This window comes from Anabrus simplex, chromosome 9 (assembly GCF_040414725.1).
Source record: "Anabrus simplex isolate iqAnaSimp1 chromosome 9, ASM4041472v1, whole genome shotgun sequence".
NCBI classification, from domain to species: domain Eukaryota; kingdom Metazoa; phylum Arthropoda; class Insecta; order Orthoptera; family Tettigoniidae; genus Anabrus; species Anabrus simplex.
Window position 1 is genome coordinate 96037165 of NC_090273.1, and position 26079 is coordinate 96063243.

At 41.6% G+C, this 26079-nt stretch overlaps 1 protein-coding gene across 1 annotated transcript in view; it reads right to left on the bottom strand.

Annotated features, from left to right (window-relative positions):
• The window catches only part of LOC136880884 (cell adhesion molecule 1), a 164052-nt gene that overhangs the window by 130820 nt on the left and 7153 nt on the right, over positions 1-26079 (bottom strand). Inside the window, exon 2 of the mRNA XM_067153417.2 lies at positions 17146-17351. Within this exon, the coding sequence (XP_067009518.2) occupies positions 17146-17351 (206 nt within the window). The remainder of the gene's footprint in view (positions 1-17145; positions 17352-26079) is intronic.

A 26079-nucleotide genomic window follows, 5' to 3' on the forward strand; every position in this document is an offset into this window, starting at 1 on the left:
ACAGCTGCTCAGCTACACCACAGCTAACAGCAACGCTCAGGGGTCATACACGGCACATTATCTAATGGGACAACCTTCCCGTATCTTTAGACCATTCACTGTATACAGATACTTAAATAATGAGAGATACATTTTATTTAGTCCGCCTGGAATTGTGTGGACAGAACAGCGATTTACTGTATGTGCGGCATAAGGATTCTTTTTCTTGAAGTGCCAAGTCTGCAAGCAGACGTTGGCAATAACTTTGGCTAAGTCATCCTGTAGATGGCTGATCTGAAGAGAGCTGTCGATGAAATGCCGAACCACTGACGTAGGTTTCCCAGCTAGGAGATCCTTCTTCTGCCTTCGCGTCTTCCATATATACACTGCCTGACAGAGCAAATGCAACACCAAGAAGGAGTGGTTCGAAAGGGATGAAAGTTGGGGAAAAGACAGAGACGGCACGGACGAATAATTGATGTTTATTTCAAACCGATATGCAGGTTACACAATGCGCACGGCATCGACTCAGTAGGATGTAGGACCACCGCGAGCGGTGATGCACGCAGAAACACGTCGAGGTACAGAGTCAATAAGAGTGCGGATGGTGTCCTGGGGGATGGTTCTCCATTCTCTGTCAACCATTTGCCACAGTTGGTCGTCCGTACGAGGCTGGGGCAGAGTTTGCAAACGGCGTCCAATGAGATCCCACACGTGTTCGATTGGTGAGAGATCCGGAGAGTACGCTGGCCACGGAAGCATCTGTACACCTCGTAGAGCCTGTTGGGAGATGCAAGCAGTGTGTGGGCGGGCATTATCCTGCTGAAACAGAGCATTGGGCAGCCCCTGAAGGTACGGGAGTGCCACCGGCCGCAGCACATGCTGCACGTAGCGGTGGGCATTTAACGTGCCTTGAATACGCACTAGAGGTGACGTGGAATCATACGCAATAGCGCCCCAAACCATGATGCCGCGTTGTCTAGCGGTAGGGCGCTCCACAGTTACTGCCGGATTTGACCTTTCTCCACGCCGACGCCACACTCGTCTGCGGTGACTATCACTGACAGAACAGAAGCGTGACTCATCGGAGAACACGACGTTCCGCCATTCCCTCATCCAGGTCGCTCTAGCCCGGCACCATGCCAGGCGTGCACGTCTATGCTGTGGAGTCAATGGTAGTCTTCTGAGCGGACGCCGGGAGTGCAGGCCTCCTTCAACCAATAGACGGGAAATTGTTCTGGTCGATATTGGAACAGCCAGGGTGTCTTGCACATGCTGAAGAATGGCGGTTGACGTGGCGTGCGGGGCTGCCACCGCTTGGCGGCGGATGCGCCGATCCTCGCGTGCTGACGTCACTCGGGCTGCGCCTGGACCCCTCGCACGTGCCACATGTCCCTGCGCCAACCATCTTCGCCACAGGCGCTGCACCGTGGACACATCCCTATGGGTATCGGTTGCGATTTGACGAAGCGACCAACCTGCCCTTCTCAGCCCGATCACCATACCCCTCGTAAAGTCGTCTGTCTGCTGGAAATGCCTCCGTTGACGGCGGCCTGGCATTCTTAGCTATACACGTGTCCTGTAGCACACGACAACACGTTCTACAATGACTGTCGGCTGAGAAATCACGGTACGAAGTGGGCCATTCGCCAACGCCGTGTCCCATTTATCGTTCGCTACGTGCGCAGCACAGCGGCGCATTTCACATCATGAGCATACCTCAGTGACGTCAGTCTACCCTGCAATTGGCATAAAACTCTGACCACTCCTTCTTGGTGTTGCATTTGCTCTGTCAGTCAGTGTATATAATATATCTTGGATATGTTTTACCGTCCTAACCCACAGGGGCAACAATTCCAAGGTTCTATTTCACTGTAATATATGGGTAGATCAGATAATTAGATTGAATCGCGAATGAAAGAGCTACTGAATCGAATTGGTGAGAGAAGAACGATTTGGTGAAGTTTGAGGAGAAGAAGAGATAGAAAAAGGACACAGCCAGGACATATTTAGTTGGTTTTGGAAGGAAGTGTTGGTGGTAAAAACGGTAGGCCAGTCTAGCCTAAGCAAGCAGTGAAAGCGCACGTGCTGAGTGGAGAGTGCTGAGTGGCGAGTGCCGAGAAATGGTTGCAGTAGAGAAAATCGAACAATTGGAAGATGGCAGGGGAGTTTGAAGAGGAAAACAACAAAAAAACGGAGAGCAAGGGTGATCTGGGAAGTATGAGTGAGGTGATTTTTGTGGCGGCTCTGGTGACAGTGTTACTAATGACTGATTGGCAGCGTGGAATTGAAACCCAGGCCGAATTCAAGTGAAACTATCAGCTGGGACGACATTGAAGCCATTAAGGAGGAGGTTAAAATGTCTGCCAATTGGATGAGATTACGAAGATGATTCGAGAGCAATGAAAAGAGTTTGAAAACATGAATAGGTGGATCCAGAAAAAGTGGGCGAGTGAATGGGACGTCCGAATAAAAATGAACACGCACTCTTTACTCGTGAATTTAGAGCAGGCACTCGCAAGGAGGTGAATAAAAACCGCCTGTCGGAAGCAGTCACTCACAGCAGACCTGTGACCTTGAGTACACACTTCAGTCGCTCGAGTAGCAGAGTGGGCGCTCCAGATTTCTGATGAATAAAGATAAAGCAGGCACTCTTTCCGGTAAGCGCCTGCTCATGTTTCCTTGAGGTAACTCAGTAGGTGACTCCAAATGATAGTGTCAAGTTCAATAACATGGCAGAGGTAATGGTGGTGGTTAATCGGAAAATAAAATTATATAGACTTCGCAGAGAATCATCTCAACTTGATTACAGAGTGTTATAAAGGTCCAGTAAGGAGCATGCTGAAGAGCCTCCGTGGCTCAGACGGTAGCGCGCCGGCCTTTTACCTTTGGGTTCCGTGGTTCAGATCTCTGCCACTCCATGTGTGATCTGTGCTGGACAAAGCGGAGGCGGGACAGGTTTTTCTCCGGGTCCTCCAGTTTTTCCTGTCATCTTTCATTCCAGCAACACTCTCCACTATCATAACATTTCATCTGTCAGTCATTAATCATTGCCCCAGAGGAGTGCGACAGGCTTTGGCAGCCAGTACGATTCCTATCTTCACAGCTTCATTCTTTCCATTCCTGACGCTGTCAGATGAATGGAAACAGGCTGTGGATTTTAAAGGAGCATGCTGGACGGTTAGCGGTGCATTTCCTTGGGCACTCCAAAGAAACAAGAGGTGGTGCACTAACAAATAAAGAAAAAATGTAAATCTTCTTGCGTTATGTTGGTGACCCTGGGTTTCAGAGTGGAGTTGGTGAAGACATCTGGGAGAACTGTGTCAAAAAGATTTTCGCAGGTTTTGACATGAACAGAAATGAAAGCAGATTATTAGATAAAATTCCAACAAATTTAGCTTAGATGCAGGAAGCACGGGCTAAGTGGCAAGAACGTTTGAGCTTCCCTTATGCTGTCGCAACTGTAGACTGTACTCATGTACAAATTCAGAAGCCACACGTTCATGGGAATGACTACATTTACAGAAAAGGCGTCCCTAGCATTAATGTGCAGGCCACTTGCAATGGAAAGGAAGAATTCAACCAGTGTGGGTGTATCATGGCCCTTCTGTCTATAATTCCCGAATTTGGAGGAACTCCGATGTTTGCAGATTTATGACGCCTCCGTAGGAAGTCGAAGCGATGACAACTTCTGCAGATCTTACAAGTTGTTTACGTCACGCCGACACAGATAGGTCTTATGGCGACGATGGGATAGGAATGGCGTAGGAGTAGGAAGGGAGCAGCCGTGGCCTTAATTAAGGTACAACCCCAGCATCTGCCTAGTGTGAAAAGAGGAAACCACGGAAAACCAACTTCAAGGCTGCTGACAGTGGGATCGAACCCACTATCTCCCGGATGCAAGCTCACAGCTGCGCGCCCTTAACTGCACGGCCATCTCATCCGGTCTTGCAGATCTGGCTCCTTAAAAATTGCATTCAATTTTCAATATATTATTTTCATTATAATTAATGTTTGTTATCTACGTTATAGGCCTACAATTTTCCTGAGTTTATTAATGTCGTAATATTCAGGCTATGATTTACCACCTTTCAGACGGCCGACGGTAGGGTTATTCTCCCCCTACATCAGATTCATCAGCCGCTTCTCCCATGATTTTAACGATATGCATTTGTTTCCCGTACGCTTTAATTCTACTTTATATTACAGTCTTGTTTTCATGTTTTGTAATTTTTAAACAGCAGTTGTTGGACGAAAATTATTCCTCAACTTCTACCACTTTTTCCACCTCTGTGGGGTCCTGGGTGCCAACTGTGTCGCACATGTGGATTTGGCCCTGTTTTACGGCCGGATGCTCTTCCTGACGCAACCCCAGATGGAGGGAGGTAATCACAATTGCGTGTTTCTCTGATGGTTGGTAGCGTAGTGGGCTGTGCGAATATGAAGAGGAAAGTGTTGGGACAAACACAAACACCCAGTCTCCGGGTCAGAAGAATTAATCAGAGGCTATTAAAGGCCCCTACCCAGCCGGGACCCTCTGAACCCAAGGGCTCAATGCTGACCATTCAGCCAATCAGACAGTTGTTGGACGGAAATGTTTAAGTTAAATTTAACGAGTAGTTCACACTGAACTGCATTTATTGCACTTGTTTTCTTGTGTTTCTTATCCGGTAACTGTGACTTTGAAAACATAATTGTATGTTCCTTTAAAATGGAGATAAAAGCGGACTGGAATTCCACACTGTCGTCTGCCATGTTAAGCATTGAACTACCCGGAAGTCATCAAAGTGTTATCACAGTATAAGGTTTTATATATATGGCACGTGCACGACCTTGGTCAGTGAAACCGAGTGGTTGCTCCAGACACTCGAGTGTACGCTGTGTTTCTGCACCATATTTTTATTCACTGCAAGTGCGGAGTGGAAGCTCATCGGCAGGGAGACACTCAGGCACTCAGCGAGCACACGCTCACTCGCTTAGACTCATTTTTATTCACACCTCCCAATGTCAAAAGTGGAAAGTAATGAGGGAGATATTGTGCTGTTGAGAAAGAAGGTAAAAAGTTGAAAGAGTAGGTGGTTAAATTGAAGAAAGAGGAAGCAACCTGTAGTCAGGAACGTTCGAGGAAATGTATATTTATATATGGTGTCCAGGAGGGTGTGAAAGAAAATAAAGTGGACATAGTATACAAAGTGGTGAAGGTAATACAGAACAAAATGAAGGTTAACTTCAGTGTTGACATTGATGATCTTGAAAGGGTAGACAAAGTGAGAGGTCATAGGCCAATTAAGGTCAGGTTGTTATCTACCTTGATGGCCGATATAGAGACGAGAAACGCTGGAAATGTACAATGAGAGAAAGTATTGGTGAAAAGAGACTTGGGGAGTGAAGCTAACAATACCTTCAAAATCTTGAGGCAATGAACTGCAATTAATTAAGTGTGGTTGGGAGACAGCGTTCAGAGATGATAATGATGATAAAGCGCTGGAATTAACCGAATATCCAATGAAGTTGGTAGCCCAGATAGCTAGTTGTAAGAGAGGAAAGACGGGAGTGGAAGAAGAGTGCAAGGACATGAGGAAAATAGTATGAAGTCCTTAAAATATTATGGAAAGCATGGAGGAAGTGCTAAAAGGAGAAGCTTTCTGTAAAATAATAAAATAATATAAGTTTAAAATTCCCGAGAGGAAGGAAGTATGGATGAGAGAAGAAGATAGTGGCGGCAATAAATAGGGAGTGCAGGATGAAACAAACTGAAAGGATGTGGGATAGAGTAAATAAAATTAATAAGGGGAGAAGAGGGTTGACAAACTGAGTATCGACTACGACCAATGGGTGGACTGCTTCCGATAATTATTTGGAGGGAAGTTTAGATGGAATGATACAGTGGTGGAAAAAGCGATATATGGAGGGGCGTGGATATACAGATATATGAGCTTGATAAAGAAAAATCAAATTTCTATTATTCATAAATGGCACTCTAAAAGGGCACTCAGAGAATAAGTGGCCATCGCCGGTTGTAAACGGTGTAGAGATCTCAGGATTGTTTTTTGCCGATGTTGTGGTATGAATGATATTAACAGGATGGGGTTTACAGAGAAGTTTAAAGGCGGTCTCCGATTATTCTAGGATGTGGTCCCTGAAAATTAAATGTAATAAATTGAAGGTGATGGTACTCCGAAAGAACAGAGTGGGAAAGAAGGAGAGGAAATGCATGGTCCAGGGGGAGTTGATTGGATAAGTTGGAATATCTAGGAGTGCTTATAAACAAAAGAGGGGGATGGGAGGGTCAAATTAAGAGTGCGAAATGGAAGGGGGCGCGGCTCTCTCAGTGGTTAGGATTCTGGAGACTAGGTACCCAAGTATAAAATATAATAGCCAAAGGATGGTGTTAAAGTCATTAGTGTTGAGCAGAGCAATGCATGGAGCTGAACTATTGGGTCTAGAGGGAGGAAGAGACATGCTAAATCAGATTATTTGTAAATTTAGTAAGACTCCCGCAGTGTACTGCAAAGACGGCGACGATACTCATTTGTGAAGAGTATACAGAAGTTGAATGTGTGATGAGGGTATTTAACTATTGGATGCGATTAAAAATAGGGGAGGGGGTATAGTGTTACAATCAGCCTTCCAGCAACAGCTGAAAAGTATGTATACTGAGAGCTGCCTGTCGAAGATTAAAATGTGTGTGGAAAGGTTAGGTATGGGATACTTATGGCATGTGGTTTGTAAAAAGAGGGGTATCACCATTCAGAGAACGATTTTAAGGAGGGTTAAGGATATTAAGTAGCAACGACATTTGGAGGAATGTAGAAAGAGAGCATATGTAAGTAGGTAAGCCAAGTATTAGGGATAAATATTGGTAATGTGGACAGATCAGTGAGAGGAGTTTGACTGTGGTGGATTTTAGGCCTATACAAAAACAAGGGGTGGATCAGAAATAAAGGCAATTCATTATGTATGGGTGGAGAAGTGAATGAGGACATACACTTGCTAGGGCAATGTATGGCCACAGAAAAAGGGAGAGTGAAACTTTTGAGTGTAAGGCAGCAAACAGAGTAACGAACAGGAAATTGTTGGGTTGGTGATTAAAGAATGGAAAAGGGTAGGGAATTTGAATTGCTATTTATATGCTGTACAAAGTTATGCGTTAAAAATTAAAAGAATATAGCGTGTAAATTCACTTAAGGTAGAGAATCTGAATTGGTATGTGTGTTAAAAAAATTAACTGATGTGACTAAAAGAAGTGGTTGTGTAAGTGGACATGTAATTAAACGGGCAGGACTGTGTGTAATATTTTGCGTTGTCGGTTCTGGGTACCTAGGTAGTGGACTGAAAGTAAAAATGAAGGTAGGCGTGAGGCTCAACAGATGAAAGGAATTGTAAGGTCGAATCAGCAAGTCTTGTACAGTGAGGAAGGTCGCGATAAGGAGTAAACAGCCTTGTCGAGAAATAATGAAACATGACGTGGCACGGAATGTAAATACATCAAGACTTGCTGATTCAACCGGGATTGGTGAGGTCGGTTTTTTAATTCTTCGTTTTGTGTTGCCATGTTGCCAGCATAAATTTACCTGTTGAAAAATGAGGTCGTTTGTGCTCAGTGTGTTATTGAACATCCTTTCTCTGAATAGGAGAGTGGTCTTTTGTATTTGGTTTGAATGTGTGTGTAATGATTTTAGTACCCGTATGCAACTTATAATTTTTCCTAGTTTTGCTTAGGTTTGTAGATGTTGTTATTTTTCTCCGTGGTGATCAATTAGGTTAGAAAACTGTAAGACCTGGAGGAAAATAAATATACTATAGTATTAAGAATGTTAGGGGCAGACCAAAGTATGAATATGACAAGAAGATTAGACAAGATGGAAGAAGTAGTAGTTACTTAGAAATACAAATTTTAGCACAGGACAGGGCGGCACGGAGAGCTGCATCAAACCAGTCTCTGGACTGATGATTCAAACAACAGCGTGGTGAGGAAGATGGAACTCTATCGGGTGACGTATTGCTGAGATTTAGTTACTTTTCTCGGACCGAGTGAGTTGGCCATGCGCTTTGGGGCGCGCACCTGTGAGCTTGTATTCGGGAGATAGTGGGTTTGAAACCCACTGTCGGTAGCCCTGAAGATGGTTTTCCATAGTTCCCCATTTTCACACCAAGCAAATGCTCGGGCAGTAACTTAATTAAGGCTAAGGCCGTTTTCTTCATCCTCCTAGCCCTTTCATATCACATAGTCGCTATAAGACCTATCTGTGTCGGTGAGACGTAATAGAGCTTGTAAAATTTTGTCGGGTAAGCATAAAACACAATTTACTACAAAAAATGCCGAGTTATCTCTTTCTTTTCTTCAAAAGTCCGATTAAATCTGTTGGGTTTGAACCCTCAGTCACAGGGTCCGATGACTAACACTCCATCACTAAACCACAGAGGAAAATATCTTCGTACTGAGGCTCTGATACTATAAAACTCACTAGAAATGCCTATTTGGAAATCAGTGCCAATGAAAAATACGCGTCTCTCTCTAAAGACAATTTCGTATCTATTTTCTTTTTATTAGCATTGGTTTGTTCGTGTTTTCGTCGTTGTTCTTCAACTTTTTGGCTCCACGTTGAAGATCCCTGGATTCTCACAAGGAAAGCTGTATAATTGAGGTGGTAAAAGCATGATCGATTCATCACGAAGAACGTGGGTTCAGTTTTCCGTAAGGAATGACATTTACATTTCTAGACAGGTGAATGATCAAGGATTTTAATCAACCCACACGAGAAATGACTTGTGTGTAAACTTAGCAGGGCATAGAGTTAACTACTTTTCCTGAATTAATGCCAATATTTTGAATAGTACAAGGCTTTGCCGTTCAGTCCACTTTCGTAGCTTGTATGGAGACAGATTCAGTTCCTTTATGTCTCACAAAATTGTATCGGCGCGGTCGGAAGAAAACAAAGAACGATGAAGGGAAGTGAGATCGGAAAGACTAAATGAAGCAATCTGAAACTGAGGAAGCAATGTCAGAATCAGATTGGGACCAGGTGATCGCTCCGAATTTTAAGAACTGCTGAGGAATGAACTAAGGTAAGCGATCACTTACTAGTTCTACAATTTATTCAGTGTGTGTGGGGAGTCTTAATATACGTTTAAAGTCAATAATGAACCAAAAATTAATAAGGAAACAAATTTGCAGACTATCAAACAAAAAATCAAACCTGATGCAGACACATACAGCCCTCGGAACCCCATGGTATGTCAAGAAGACTGCTGTTCAGCCAAATAGTTTGTATATATTAAAGTATCACTTGGTTAGCGTAATGACTCCTCAGCTGTATTGCTTCTCTTTCGTGATTCAGTCCATCGCCTTTTATATGAGATAGCTATCTCTTCGGTGAACCTCAGCTTTCAGCCCATGAACGGAATTTTTAAAGCAGACGGGGATCGAATTCAGGATCTCAGAGTAAGAAGTATATAGTGTACCCCTACTCACAGGGCAAGTGGAACGATGAAAATATATGTTTTTTGTAAGATGAATACGGCAAGGGAAGATGTCTCTGTAATACACGCGTGGAATAAAATAATTATAAAATAAATAATAAAACATAATATAAGGCCTAGCGGAATTAGAATATATTTACTCTCTCTAATAATAGGCCACGTAACTTCGAAGTAAGAACGAGAGAACCATCCAGCTTTCCTCTGTTCAGACGGAATGATTCACTTGAATACGAGAGAGAAACAGTTGAATAAGGACTAGACGGCGCTATACGACGCAGCGCGGCGTTGCGATCTGTTGAGACGCCCGTCCATTGTAGTGAGCCGGTACGTTTCGTTACGCTTGGCGTCCCATTGTAGGGTAATAAGAACATCAAGTTCTAGGAACAATGAGCTTAATTAAGCCGTTAAGTGGAGCAGGAACTGTGCAGGCCACTTGTTGGACCGTCTGGGAATATTATTAGCCACGGGGAATCGCTTTCAGAAGCTATGAATTTAATTTAGCGTATTATATATAATTTAACTCTAGAGGAATGAATATATTTTTATTTAATGGCAATGAATCCACAGTAATAAACACATTTATAATGAGTATGCATAAAAGGCCATGGAAAAAAGAGAATCTGCGTGTTTAAATGAGACAGGAGTTAAAAACAAAATTGGTTATTTAAATTAACTTCAGAAGAAACTGATCCCTCCTTTTCAGAGCATTTTATAAAAGTAGATTTTTAAATTACTATTCAATTCCTCTTCCTTAAAGTTAGTTCAAATTACTTGGTATACAATTTGAATAGTGCGACTGGTAATGTGACTAGGGCGGTATTTATGTTCCTTAGTAAGATAAAGTTGTAATTCAAGAGGACAAACTGGAGCAAATATTCATTTGTAGGAAGAGGAGTTGGGGAATTGAATAATTTACCAAATTTCAATTTTTTTGCAGTTATTTAATAAAAGATTAGGTAAACATCAGATGGGGAATATGTCCCCTACGCGACTGCCCTAAATGCAGATCAGTGATGATTGACTGATTGATTGCGATTGATTGATTGATTAATTAATTAATTCATTAGATTGATTGCTTGATTGCTTGATTGATTGATTGATTGATTGATTGATTGATTGATTGATTGATTGATTGATTGATTGAAAAGGAAACAAGAGGCGATGTCTGGTGAGAGTTGCCAGACCTCAAGATCGTGGGTTGCTACCAGTCACAGACGTGTTTTTCATTACTTATTTACAAAAAAATTATAACAAGAAATGATCTTCGAATTATTCTCTAAGACTCAAATACGCATGCTGACAATTGAAGTGCGCCTGCGCAATGATTTGAGTGTAAACTTATCGATATGTTATTTAATGTTTCAACATTGGTTGTTCCCCGTCCTGTTCCTTCCCCTTCCTTCTCAAGTGTGGACTAGGTGGCTGGTTGTGCCCAGTGGTTGGGATTCATTATTATTTTTCGCTTGATCAGATCATCAACTTAGGGATTTCTTTCAAACTTGAGTCTGCTGGACTGCGGGCATCGGCGTGTTAGTAGTGAGTGTGTGTTGAGTGAAAGGTTAATGCTTGTGCCAGCGAATGGGCGTGTGATTGGGTAAGTGTTGTGTTTTCTGTGTGTGCTGTGCTGTGTAAATGTGCCGGGCTCGTAGCCCAGGGGCTTTGGACCAGATGTAGGCCGTTCCTTTTTACACTAATGTCCAAAAGTTAAGCAAAATCACTAAACGAGGCCATACCGCGTGATAGGAATGTCAGACGGATTGCTTAACAAACGGAAGGTGACTCACACCCCGTAAGTCACACAACTTGTCCAAAAAGTAGTGTCAGAAAGGTTCTGATAGCTAAGGTACACCTTTGACAACAACTAAGAAAACTTGGCAATGCCTTCCACAACAATATGCGCTGTTAATAGGGTGTATGGTTACCCCCTACCGGCTACACATGCTTAGCAGCGACGTGGCATACTCTCTATCAGATGATCCAAGAGCTCTTGTGACAGTCTATCCCATTCCTCCGCAAGGGCAATACGAAGGTCTTGGAGGGTCCTTGGTGGAGGCTGACAGGATGCAATTCACCTCCCCATGCATCCTAGGCATGTTCTACAGGATTCAGATCCACAGACCTCGCTGGCCAGTCCATGCGATGAATGTATTCCTCAGCCAGAAATTCATCAAGCAGAGCAGCGCTGTGCGGTCGATCATTATCGTCCATTAAGAGGAAGTCTGGACCAACCGAACCTCTGAAGAGTCGAACATGTGGTCTCAGTACCTCATCCATATCCTTGAATGTGCCAAATAGTGGCATGTCCAAGCTTTGGAGACGATTTCGAGACACAGGAGATGTTAGTCGTAGGTCAGTACCAGGTCGACCAAGGCTAACCACCCCACAGCAGGACCGATATCTGGCCTAAACCGTCCGATGAAATCGGAGTGCACCTGCAAGACAATTGTCGGCGGAGCTTGCAGCCGTCTCAGGGGTTGCCGTTTCCCGGAAAAATGTGTACCGGAGGCTCAGAACAGCAGGGAGTTAAAAGTGTTCCTCGGAGCACCCATGAAGATTTGCAGGTCTGTACGATCATTCAACATGATACCGCTCCTCACCATGAAGCCACCACCATACTGGTCCCGTTCCACGATGTTCCTGTGGTTGTATCGGCTGTCCGGTTCTCTCCAGATTAATGTGCGACGGGAAGTGTTCTGCAAACTGAAGCGGGATTCATCTGTGAAGAGCACATGTCTCCATTCATTCATGGTCCAGTTCCAATGTTGACGGCTCCACAGTAAACGGGCCCGTCTCTGTGCTGGAGTGAGCGGGACGCACACCGATGGACGTCGGGCAAACAGCCCTGTTGTTCTGAGCCTCCGGTACACAGTTTGCCGGGAAACGGCAACCCCTGAGACGGCTGCAAGCCCCGCCGACAATTGTCTTGCAGGTGAACTCCGATTTCGTCAGGCGATTAAGACCAGATATCGGTCCTGCTGTGGGGTGGTTACCCTTGGTCGCCCTGGTACTGACCTACGACTAACATCTCTTGTGTCTCAAAGTCGTCTCCAAAGCTTTGAAATGACACTTTGTGGCACATTCAGGGATACGGCGATTTCGGTCTGTGTCTGGCCTGCTTTCAGGCGACCGAGTACTCTACCCTGCAAAACGGGGTCCAAATGGCGTCGTTGTGCCATTACGTTGTTACGTTCACCACGAGGCTGCACTCCGCACACTAGAACGTGGCAAACACGACTGAGGGAATATGGAGTGCAGGAACTGGCTGTGTTAACCTTTTGGTAACGCCGCTAGTCAAAGCAGGGTACACTCTTTTCCTATACAGAGCGAACACGTAACGTTGGTAGGAGCATATGTCGTGCGGTTTGCGGTTTATTTCCTGTTGCCCTGTTTACTCGTAACTTCTGCTTAATTTTTAGACATTAGTGCAGTATTTTATAGATATATTTTTTGTACTACATTCATTTGATACTTACATTTGGTGAAATACGTTCTGTTCTGTTGTAAATCATGAATCATACGAGGCCAATAGAGGTTTATTGGTGTGTGTAATTGTTGTAAGGTGCTTCAGCAGTTTCGTTTTTGTAAATATTTTGCTTCCTTGTTAAGTTAAAATAAATGACAGGTGAATTTACAGATGATAAACTCCCTAATCTCGGCTCATCTCGCTTCGCCTCTGGGTATGTTCCTTTCTTCTAGGCCCTAATGCTAGTAATTCTCATACCTCATTACGATGTCCATAGCTGCCTCTGTGGATCAGCGGTAGAGTGTCGGCCTCTGGATCCCAAGATAGCGGGTTCAAACCCGGCAGAGGTAGTCGGATTTTTGAAGGGCGGAAAAAAAGTTCATTCGACACTCCATGTCGTACGATGTCGGCATGTAAAAGATCTCTGGTGACACATTTGGTGTTTACTCGACAAAATTCATTAAATCTCAGCCACAGACGCCCAAGAGAGTTTCGGTTTACTCGCTCTGCCATCTAGTGGGCCTAGAGTAAAACGGAACGCCGAAATTGACGAGCAGACAGCCAGATGGCGTCAAATTGAAATGTCTGCACACGGCAGCTGAGGCCATACGATTATTATTATTATTATTATTAATATTATCATTATTATTACGATGTCCATTAGAGCAAATCAAGTGAGTCATTCGTTCTGCGTAGATGAAACCTACGTGGGTGAAACATACATGGATATGATGACAATGGTGAACGAAGTGGCCAACATTCTGTTAAACAGAGATTGCAGAACCGTGAGTCGTGTAATGGTCAAAAATAGGCCACAGCCAATTGTCACCATCGAATAGAGCTTTCCGACCCCGACTTGGCAGGTTCGATCCTGGTTCAGTCCGGTGGTATTTGAAGGTGCTCAAATACGTCAGACTCGTATCAGTAGCACGTAAAACAACTCATGCGGGACGAAATTCAGGCACCTCAGCGTCCCCGAAAACAGTAAAATTATTTGGTGGGACGTAAATCCAATAACATTAATTATTACTTCCTTACTGGTCCCATCCAACAATAACCGCAAGACCAGTCTAGTATCAGAGATAGAACATTAGATAATGGTTTCGTTTCATTTGTACAGAAATATGGGAACCTGAAGAAGAAATCGAATTGATCCAACAGTCAGATTTGAGCGAGATGAAAATCAGTCCAAGAAGCTTGATACAGAAATGACGAGGAACTATGGGCCTTGCTTTCGTGACTTTTAACACATGTATCATATTGATAGCTGGGAAATTATTGAAATGTGGTTTGGTGCGCCCGGAACAATCACAAATTTGTCTGTGAATACTTTCAAACCGTTTCGACTCGATACTAATGTTATGCAAGGTATGTCTACTGCGATTTTGAGAGATTCACTCAAAACTCTACGAGGGCTGATCAACAAAGACTGAGATTGATTTTTCCTGTAGATTCATGTTAGTTTCCTATCTGTAACATAAATATTTGGAAAGAGCGGGTTTTTATGTATAATGTCTGTAGGCAGCAACACTCTCATATCAGTAGATTGGTAGTAATGCTCTATTTTGTAGACGCTACGTGCATTTCCCATACCAGACAATGATTTACCAGCATGCAGTTCCCCCTCACACTACTGTTACTACACGTCAGTATTGGCTACACTGAGGAAGCACATTGCAAATAAACGACCAGAGCTTTCTCGGACTGGGTGGCGACTTCAGCATGATAATGCACGTCCTCGCGTCGCAAATCCAGTCATGCAGTTTCTGGCTCGATTCAACATTACCTGTGTACCGCATCCACCTTATAACCCTGATCTTGCACCCTTTGGTTTTGTTAATTGTCATCACTAAAGGTAAAGGTTAGGGGCATTCGATTTGAGAACTCTGAAACAGTGCTCAAGAAAAGTGAGGGGATTCTCAAGGATATGACAAAGAATGGTCTGCAGCATGTGTTCAAGGACTGGCAGAGACGCTATAAAAAGTGCATTGAAGTATGAGGGGACTACTTTGAAAAAGATCATGTAAAAATTGGCATGGAGTAATAAACATTTGTGAAAACAAATCAGTCTCAGTCATTGTTGATCAATCCTCCTATAAAATAATCTGTATAACTTAAATTATGGGTTATGGTAAAGAAGCGAACGTTTACCACTTCACTTACAGGCGCTTATGAATGTCAATCAATCAATCAATCAATCAATCAATCAATCAATCAATCAATCAATCAATCAATCAATCAATCAATCAATCAATCAATCAATCAATCAATCAATCAATCAATCAATCAATCAATCAATCAATCAATCAATCAATCAATCAATCAATCAATCAATCAATCAATCAATCAATCAATCAATCAATCAATCAATCAATCAATCAATCAATCAATCAATCAATCAATCAATCAATCAATCAATCAATCAATCAATCAATCAATCAATCAATCAATCAATCAATCAATCAATCAATCAATCAATCAATCAATCAATCAATCAATCAATCAATCAACCAATCAATCAATCACTGATCTGCATTTAGGGCAGTCACCTAGGGGACATATTCCCTATCTGATGTTTACCTAATCTTTTCTTAAATAACTGCAAAAAATTGAAATTAGGTAAATTATTCAATTCCTTAACTCCTCTTCCTACAAATGAATATTTGCCCCAGTTTGTCCTCTTGAATTACAACTTTATCTTACTAAGAAACATAAATACCGCCCTAGTCACATTACCAGTCACACGATTCAAATTGTATACCAAGTAATTTTAACTAACTTTAGGGAAGAGGAATTGAATAGTAATTTAAAAATCTACTTTGGAAAATGCTCAGAAAGAAGGAGAGCTCAGTTTCTTCTGAAGTTAATTTAAATAACCAATTTTATTTTTAAATCTTGTCTCATTTAAACACGCAGATTCTCTTTTTTCCATGGCCTTTTATGCATACTCATTATAAATGTGTTTATTACTGTGGATTCATTGCCATTAAATATAATCTATCGGGGCATAGCTTCCAAAATATTTAATATTGCAACATTTTAGACCATTGTACTACACCTCAAAACAAACAATCCTATCTCTCCCAGATAATCTGAAAAGAAAAAAAAAAGAGATGGTCTCCCAGTAATGCTGAAAATCTCAGCACTCAGAAGAATATCCTTGACAGTTTTAACAGATGGCTCACAAATAGATGACAGGTGAGCAGGCGCTGGAGTTTTCTGGCAGTTACTCTCACAATATGCTACACAAAGTAGATATCATAACAACTCCGGTGGAAAAACAGAAGCCATCTATACTGCCCTACAAAATGTGATTTATAGAGTCAATTAATTTGAAAAAAAGCAGTTATACAAACAGATTCACTAGCTTCCATACAAACAGTATTCACAAATACCAAACCCCATTCATCAAGAATTCATAACATTAAACATCTACTAACAAAATTGAAAACTTCAAAGAGAAACATCACTTTATAATGGATCCCCGCACACGTAGGAGTAGAAGGCAACGAACTGGCAGATAAACTAGCAAAGAAAAAAGGCACTAGCACCTTCATGAGAACCAAATCTCTGGCAGGTAATAAAACAAGAAGATAATCATAAGTAAAACCCTTTAAAAAATAAGAACCACCCAACTTACCACAATGAAGAAATGGAAAAAATGACCTAGGGGACAAAAATAAAAGCAAGCCGAGGAGAGAAGTAATGGCGATATTCAGATTGAAAACAGGACATGACTGCTTAGCTGCACATCTAGCTAGAATAAAAATATACCATCTGCAAAATTACTGGATTAGTGAAGGACTCGAAACACCTACTTCAGTAGACAGTACTTAACCCAATCCAACCCAACAAAAACAAGGCAATTTACAAGTCCTATACTGGACAGCCAGAAACAAGATGAAACAAGACTATGTTCTCTAATACATCTGTACTTTATTAATGTTATTTTGTATATTAATGTTGTCTAGAGATATCAATTTTGTATTGGAGTTAATTTCCAATAAAGCCATAGGTTACAACAACAATATAATTTTAGACATTGAAATAAAAATCAATTAAACGTGTCTTCATTTCTTATTGTTCTCATAGGTTAATCAATAGGCTAATACTTTGTGCTTTATATACTATTAGGGCGTTTCCGCACAACAGTTCCTCAAATTTGATAAATCGAACAGGGTAAATGTAATTCTAATCAGAACTGAAAGAGCTCTACCTACCTCCACAGTTACTCCTGGAAGAGGAAACAGCTGAGCAGGTGGCAAATCTCGCGGTACATAGCGATAGAACTCATTGCCATCCTTGTACCACTTGACGGAGTAGAGCGCTTCGTCTTCCAGATCAAAGTGACACTCCAACGTCGCACTATGGTTACGAACCGTGTGCACAGGGATGCGTACCTCTACAAGACGTAAAGCACTGCCACCTGTGGACAAGAAAAAAAAACATTCTATAACTTAAAAGTGGGATATTTACAGGGTGGTCGGAAACAACGTGAACCGAGTATATGAGAGTTAGATTGGTCACACCGATAAATAATTGGAAGAAATAATTAGAAAAGTGTTATTTTATCAGCTGCTGAAGTTCGCCAATCAGATCGCTTCGTGGGATTTTCGAGGCGGTGTTGCTAAATGTGTATGTGGCTTATGGCCAGCTTGAGAGCGCCAATAGAAGAAATAAACTTCTCCAGGGGAGAAACTTAAAAGAGGACCTCCCTGCTGATAAGCTCGGCCCACAGCAAGCACGCTACGGTGGCATTGACTGAAACCCAGGGTGTGTTAGTGCTTGATGCCCATTTCTCGGCATGGCTTGACCAAGCTACGTGCAGATTTAGCAACACCGCCTTGTAAAGACCATTTCAATTCGCCCGCGAAGCGATCTGATTGGCTAACTTCAGCAGCTGATAAAATTACAACGTTACGAGATAACGACGTAGTTTTTTTCAAATCACCTATCAGTATGACCAACGCTCCAACAATCATATACTCGGTTCATGTTGTTTCTGACGACCCTGTATACCTTTACGTCAAATGACACTACATGCATACTTGTACTCGGGTACTTTTCTCTGGGTGAACTTGCTTTTAGACCATTTTGGAATAATTTTCTTACAACAGTTTTCACAGTAAACATGAATTTCACGATGTTGTCAAACTTTCCGATATTTTTTGGAGGACTTCCTGCGATTTCTTGATGATAATCTGCAAATAGCCCTCACATCCATTAGAACTTTGAGATTTTTTCTACCTCTTGGGGCTGTTTTGTAAGATTTTCTAAATTTGTATTTCTGGCATACTTGTAGAAATGTACGCACTGCACCTTCTGAGGATCTCCTTGTACGTGTATCCCTCTGTGGTACATACCGGGCTCTCAACTGTAAACAAGATTAAGAATAATGCCTAAAACTGCTTCGAAGTGTCTCAGCATAAATGACCTGATTAGAGTAAGCCACTGAGACTCTAATGGAATGCACCTACTTTCCTATAAAACTCGAAAGAATACGGTTATATTGCCTATCTTAAAGCGATTCTGGAAATTTTCATTACGAACACAAAGAAACTATACAGTATATTAGGTCTACATTGGTGGCCATAATTCTGGAAAAATTTTCAAGCACTTAATTTACTTTTTTACCATTTAAAATTACTCCAAACTCATTGAAATATAATATGATTCATTCTTCATCGTTAAAACTTCAACTTGTTTTAAACAAAACTCTTTTAGAACCTAAACTATGAAAATGCATGTAATGTCAGAGAGGTTTTTTTGTATCCATTTCTGTGGTACTTCAGAGTAAGGTAATGCCAGATCTTTGTTCAGTTGCATTTAATACATCACTGCATTGATTATTTTTGCACCATTTCACACTATTTTATGCTGTCTTTAGTTGCCAAATTAATTTTCTCTGGGTGAAATTGCTTTAGACCATTTTGGAATGATTTTCTTTCAACAGTAGCGCAGACAACATGAATTCCACGATGTTGTCAAACTTCCCGAATTTCTTGGGACAACTTCTGCGATTTCATGGTGATAATATGCAAGTAGCCCTCACACCCTTTATGATTTCTTCTATCTCTTGGAGCTGTTTTGTAGGATTTGCTAAATTTATAATTCTGGCATACTTTTAGAATTTTAAGCACTGCAACTTCTGAGACTCTCCCTTGTATGTGTATCCTTCTTCACTAATTGTGATTGCCTTACTTCGTTGGTTAACTTCCTACCTTAGAGCCATGTCGAGGATATTTTATATTGTCAATGACCACTCACGAAGACGGTGCGGCTCAAATCCCGGTCACTTCACGTACAATTATCGCAATTAAATTCCACATAAAATTGGAGGTTCCATGGCTGTGAACACACTATCAAAGGTCATATTAAACCAATAATAATATTATTGGTTTTACATACCATTAACTACTTTTACGATTTTCGGAGACGCCGAGATGCCGGAATTTAGTTCCGTGGAACTTCTTTTACTCGCCGGTAAATTTACCGACAAGGGGTTGACATATTAGAGCACCTTCAGGTATCACCGGACTGAGCCATGATAAAACCCGCCAACTTGGGTTCAGAAAGTTAGTGCCTCAACCCTCTGAGCGACTGAGCCCGACCCATGTAAAATTGTAAGCTTGTTTACCTTTGATAATTTTTTAAATAAACTCGTGAAGAAGTAACAATGATATTTGGATGAAAACGTAACTCAGAATGACAAAATAATAAAGGAAATACTCAACAATTGCCGCCAGAAGTATAAAAATTGTACCAAATAATATCACGAAAACACACATTAATTTGATAAATGAGGCAGTCAGGAGTGATATCTGCATCTATGAAGAGTAAAATACACCAACATTTATTTCTTCTCTTCCTATAGTAATTATTTGTAAACACGAGAGACTTAAGGGCTAATTATCTTTATTAGAGACCAAAATAAGCTTCTCGGTTACTAACAGGGTTTTAAATGTTGTTCATTTGCTAATAACCTGTGCGAATGAAAAATGTTTCCATAATTATGGCTACCAGTGTAACTAAATACAACAGATCAGTTATGCTCTCAGAATTAATGAAGGCACATCGAATTAGGGATACATTTACACTTGTAGTAGACTATGGCATAAAAAATGTTAGTGAACTTTTTGTAGTAGAGTTTGCCTTTTGATATTATGGAATGAGTCATTTATTAGCTCAAAACTGTGGTAGTACTACAGTAGGTGAATTTTTCTATACGGTAGAAATTATTCTTTTGCTAGGGGCTTTACGTCGCACCGAGTTGGAAGGAAGCGGCCGTGGCCTTAATTAAGGTACAGCCCCAGCATTTGCCTGGTGTGAAAATGGGAAACCACGGAAAACCATCTTCAGGGCTGCCGACAGTGGGATTCGAACCCCCTATCTCCCGAATGCCGGTAGAAAATTAAGGAGGTGGTAAGGCAGATAATAAATCCAAGATGTACAGTCCAATTCACTATCTTTTTATACTACTGTAGGCTACAACTGTATGGGTGTAGGGTGTACTGCGTAGCGCCTGCCTCTTACTCAGAGACCCTGGGTTCGAATCCCGGCTATGTCTGGGATTTTACATGGATCTGAGGGAGCTGGTTCGAGATCCATTAATCCTACGTAATTCTTCATCACCATCATCATCATCGTCATCATTATCATCACTGGTGCGACAGCACTTTGTGGGCCTTAGCCTTCTGAAGAAGTTTTCTCCATTCTTTCCTCTTAAGTGCAGGGCTCCTCCAATTCTTGATTCCACTTATCTTCACATCCTCTCTTACCTCTTCTTCCCACCTTAACTTTAGTCTTCCAACTTTGCTGATTCCTTCTGGCACAGCATTAAATATCTTCTTTATTATCCTTCATTAGTACGCAGCACATGTCCTGTCCACTCCAACCTTATGATCTTTATGCAGTTAACAATGTTTGGTTCCTTATATAAATTGTACAATTCATGATTATATTTTCTTCTCCAGACACCGTTTTCTTCGACTGGCCCAAAAATTGCCTCAAAGTCCTTCTTTCAAATATAGCGAGCTGTCTTTCATCAGATTTTGAGAGTGTCCAGGTCTCACCACCATATGTTAATACAGGCTTTACTAAAATTTGTACATTAGGACTTTGGTTTTCCTGAACAGCAGCTTAGACTTCAGATGTTTTCTGAGGCCATGATGGCACTTGTTAGCAGACAGTATCCTTTTTTTAAAATTTCAGAACTAGCATCGTTCTTGGAATTAACTTCTGATCCAAGGTAGGTAAAGCTAACTTATACGAGCCAATTTCTATGAATGTAGATCCACTGGGGTAGTCTTTCTAGGTTACGAGCAGGTACTTAGTTTTTTTCTTCACTAATCTGTAAATTCATCCTTCTTGCTGCTTTTTCGTGGCTTGCGAAAGCTTCTCTAAATGCTCTTGGTGTTCCTGCGATTAAATCAATATCATCTGCATATGGCAAAATTTGAACTGATTTATGTAAGATGTGTTGATATTCGCATCTCTAACAACTTTCTCCAAAGCTATATTGTACAAGTCTACGTGATTACAATTGAGGAACTACCTGAGATAGTGGCGCCGGTCAAGAAAGCCAAGTATAACGACTGAGAGGATTCGTTGTGCCCACCACACGCCAGGCCTTCAGACTGAGCAGCGTTCGCTGGTAGGCCAAGGTCCTTCAGGGCTAGAGCAACTATCAGTCCTTAATACCACTCATAAATAGACCCCGGATATTAGGCAGTAATTGGTTAGAATTCAAGCTAATTTGTTTATTAGGAAATGTCGTCTAGCCTGTTCCTCCGTAATGTAGCGAGAGTAACCTACATTCTTGTAGGGGTTCTCATGGGGCATATCCCTTATATTTATACAAAACTCATAACATAACTTATTAGTGCCTAAAAATCCCGGCTCTGCTCATAAGATACGCTATTTAAGCGTTAGTGTAAATACTGTAGCGTAATCACTGAAATGCTCGCTGGGTGCTGCCATTGTATTGTAGCGAAAATTCAAGTGTAGTACGTTTAAAAAAAAAAACTATTTATTTACGTCGCACCGACACAGACAGTTCTTATGGCGACGATGAGATAATTAACGGGGTGTGGCCTCCGAAGGTCTTTCGAGTTGACACCCTATAGGCGACCTGCACATCTGTGAGAATGAGGCCCTACCTTTGATGAATTCTCATGCTGATGACGGCACACACAAACCCAGCCCCCGAGCCTTTGGAAATAACTTTAATGTTAAAATCCTCGACCCACCCGGAAATCGAATCCGAGGCCCGTTGGGCCAAAGGCTAGCACGCTAACCATTTAGCCATGGAGACAGACGGCGATGGGGTAGGAAAGGACTAGGAGTGGAAATGAAGTCTCCGTTCCCTTAATTAAGGTACAGCCCCAGCATTTGTATTGTGTGAAAATGGGAAACCACGGAAAATCCTCTTCAGGGCTGCCGACAAGGGAGTTCGAACGCAACACAGCTACGTGACGCAAACCAGACAGCCACTTAATCGCTAACTATAATAACGAACTGCCCCCAATTTTAGGAATGTCATAACATAACCTTCACTTTGAACGGTTCAACAGGACTGAACACATCAAGTGGACATAATATACACCATACTGTACATATTTGCTGATGAGACTGAAGACGAGAATTCGATGGAGTGTTATACTCCGAACTATATTTTGTGGCGCGCGAATACCTCACCTGTGGCCAATGGGGTTGCTCATCCTAGCCCACACGTCGTAATTTATTATCCTTTAATAGAATAAATTTGTTTAATATTATTTGCATGTACAGTAAGATAACACTAATCCTTGAAACATGTATTTAGCCAGCACCTGTAACTTGGTCTACTTATCCCTGCCAGCTTTGTAAGCAGATTTTAATCGCTTGCTCCCAGTGCGTCAGAGAGCTTACGGAGCAAGATGCCTCACTCTGCGTACTAGTCGGCTTCGTAGCTCATAAAGCGAAGATAACCCACTCCGCAATCCACCAGAGATACTTGCAGACTGCGATGTATCTATGTTTGTGTATGTACAGGTTGTTGCAAAAGTTGGAAATGTTTTTACATCATATCTCAGAAGCGGTTGCTTTCTGGACTTATCTTTATTAAGGACATATTTCTTGTTTCATTGCCCTGAACACACACCTGACATCTGTACCTACAATTTTGAAACATTTTGTTTATATTTTTCGAATCGAGCCTCTATGGACTGCGTGTTAACAATCACTCTAATTTTCAGTGTCTGTGTCTTGTTCGTCTTCCGGCTTTGACACCATGTCAGTATCTCTTGAGCCCATCGATCAGGGAATTTTTCCGCTCCTCCAGTAAAGGGTTTCTCTGTATTCTGTGTTCTTCCTCCACCATAAAACGCGGATAGCCTTTCACCATTCTTCTGAAACTAACCCAGTCATTGGTTTTATTCCCCATAACGCCCACCTCTCTCACATCTTTCTCACTCTCTTGGAGCCATCTCAACTTAGGTGCCTTTGGTTTTAGAAAATTCCAGAAAGTATATGTAGATAAGAAAGGGGAAAATATAAAATTCAACGGGTAAATTATTCTTTTAGGTGTATTCTCCCACCCCCCCACCCATGGCGCATGAAGGCCCTTGGGCTACGAAGGGACCACTGCTCAGTCCGAAGATCTGCTGATTACGAGATGACGTGTGATCAGCACGACGAATCCCCTTGGCTGTGGTTCTTGGCTTTCTAGACCGGGGCTGCTGTCTCACCGTCAGATAGCTTCTAAATTCCAATCATGTAGGCTGAATGGAACCCTAACCAGCCCTCAGACACATGTAGAAGTCCCTGGCCTGGCCGAGAATCGAATTTGGGACCTCCGGATAATAGGCAGGCACTCTACCCCTAAACCACGGTGCCGTTGTAGGTGTATTACAATTTAGAAGTCACAACAGTATCCTTATCTAATACTGAATATATACCACTATCAGGTCCCATTTCTGAAAATGCATCACTTGCCTAATCATGCATTTTCTTCAGTAGACAGTTATTTTGAATTTCTTTTTTTTTTTTTTTTTTTTGCTAGTTGCTTTACGTCGCACCGACACAGATAGGTCTTATGGCGACGATGGGACGGAGAAGGGCTGGGAATGGGAAGGAAGCGGCCGTAGCCATAATTAAGGTACAGCCCCAGCATTTGCCTGGTGTGAAAATGGGAAACCACGGAAAACCATTTTCAGGGCTGCCGACAGTGGGGTTCGAACCTACTATCTCCCGAATACTGGATACTGGCCGCACTTAAGCGACTACAGCTTTCGAGCTCGGTATTTTAAATTTAAAAGGAATGCTTTGTTTGTATTGAATTTCATGACTACGACAACTGCTTTTTATTTTATTTTAGTTCCATTTAGTGTATACTGTCCGTCAAAGTTATTCCATTCCACATCAGATTTTCAGAGCTACTTTCCTACTTTGCGAAGCACCTAATTCAGGTTTCGTCTAGTTCAGTGGTTTACGGCCAGATGCCATTTCCTTGCCACGCCCTGGTACTGTTCAAAATTCCACCACCGTAAGTGGCCTGTATTCAAACTCAGGATACTTAGCTTGGGGATGGAAAGTTTAGCACACTTTACCCTGTGTTACTCCATCTCACTAATAGCAATTTGTTTTCATAGTTCTCTACAGTCTAAAACCGTGCCAGTATTTCTGAGTGTATCTCTTTTTAACCTCTTTCGTAGCAGCGTATAAAAGCAGTAATAGAGATTTACGCTCTACGAATCAACCAGATTGAAAGATAAATTTTCATGAACCGAGTGGATCGTTTGTTTGTTATTTCTCCTCTACTGAACACACGGTGGAGCAATTCCTAGTACAAACAATATTTTTTTAAAACGTGAACAGGTGAATTATTTCTAAAACAATAGAGATAAAATGTACAGTTATAGTACGGTTGGAATAACGACAAACGATTTCCTAGTCAAAGTTTTTAAAAAATCACTTTGTCAGTGACATATCAAAAGCAGAAAACGAATGGTTCTCATGCATCACTTGACCATACATAAAATGAACACCCCGCCTGCAGTTTTTTGTGTATATTGACAGCTCCACGGGGGTTCAGTTCTGGTCATTCAGCTAGTAAAACTCCGACATATTGTTTACAATCACTTTATTTCAACTACTATGGGAACACGTACTGAAATAATAATAATAATAATAATAATAATAATAATAATAATAATAATAATAATAGGTCTAATAATATCCTACATTTACTCTAATCTAATGTGCTTGTAATATTCATGTCTTGGTCTACCCGTACCAGTCTTACCGCCAACACTTCCCTCAAAAGCCATCTGACAAGTCCTGGGTACCTTAACATGTGTCGTACCGAGCTCGATAGCTGCAGTCGCTTAAGTGCGGCCAGTATCCAGTATTCGGGAGATAGTAGGTTCGAATCCCACTGTCGGCAGCCCTGAAAATGGTTTTCCGTGGTTTCCCATTTTTACACCAGGCAAATGCTGGGGCTGTACCTTAATTAAGGCCACGGCCGCTTATTTCCCACTCCTAGCCCTTTCCTGTCCCATCGTCGCCGTAAGACCTATCTGTGTCGGCGCGACGTAAAACAACTAGCAAAAAAAAAACCATGTGTCGTATAATTCTATCTCTTCTCCTAGTCAAATTTAACCAAATCATTCTCCTGTCATCATTTCGATTCAGAATATCTCCATTTGTAATTCGATCTACCGTTTTCACCTTCAGCATTGTTCTGTAACACTACATTTCGAGAGCTTCTATTCTTCTTTTCGAGCTAGTAACTGTCAACTTTTCACTTCCATATAATACCACGCTCCAGACGAAAGTCTTCGGAAAACATCTTTCTAATTCCTATATCAATGTTCAAAGTGAGCAAATTTCTTTTCTTAAGAAAGACCTTTCTTGCTTGAGCTAGTGTGATTTTTATGTCCTCTTTACTTCTGCCATCGTTAGTTACTTACTACCTACGTAACAATCTACATATATTTCCTAATATAATATTTTCTGCAGCATCTGAACTCGCTCGACTGCTCTCCGTTACTTTTGTTTTAGATTGATTTGATTTTAATCTTTTACTCATACCATTCAACAGTACCTCTACATCTTCAGCGGATTCAGATAAAATAAAAATATCATAGCCAAATCTCAGAGTTTTGATTTCCTCT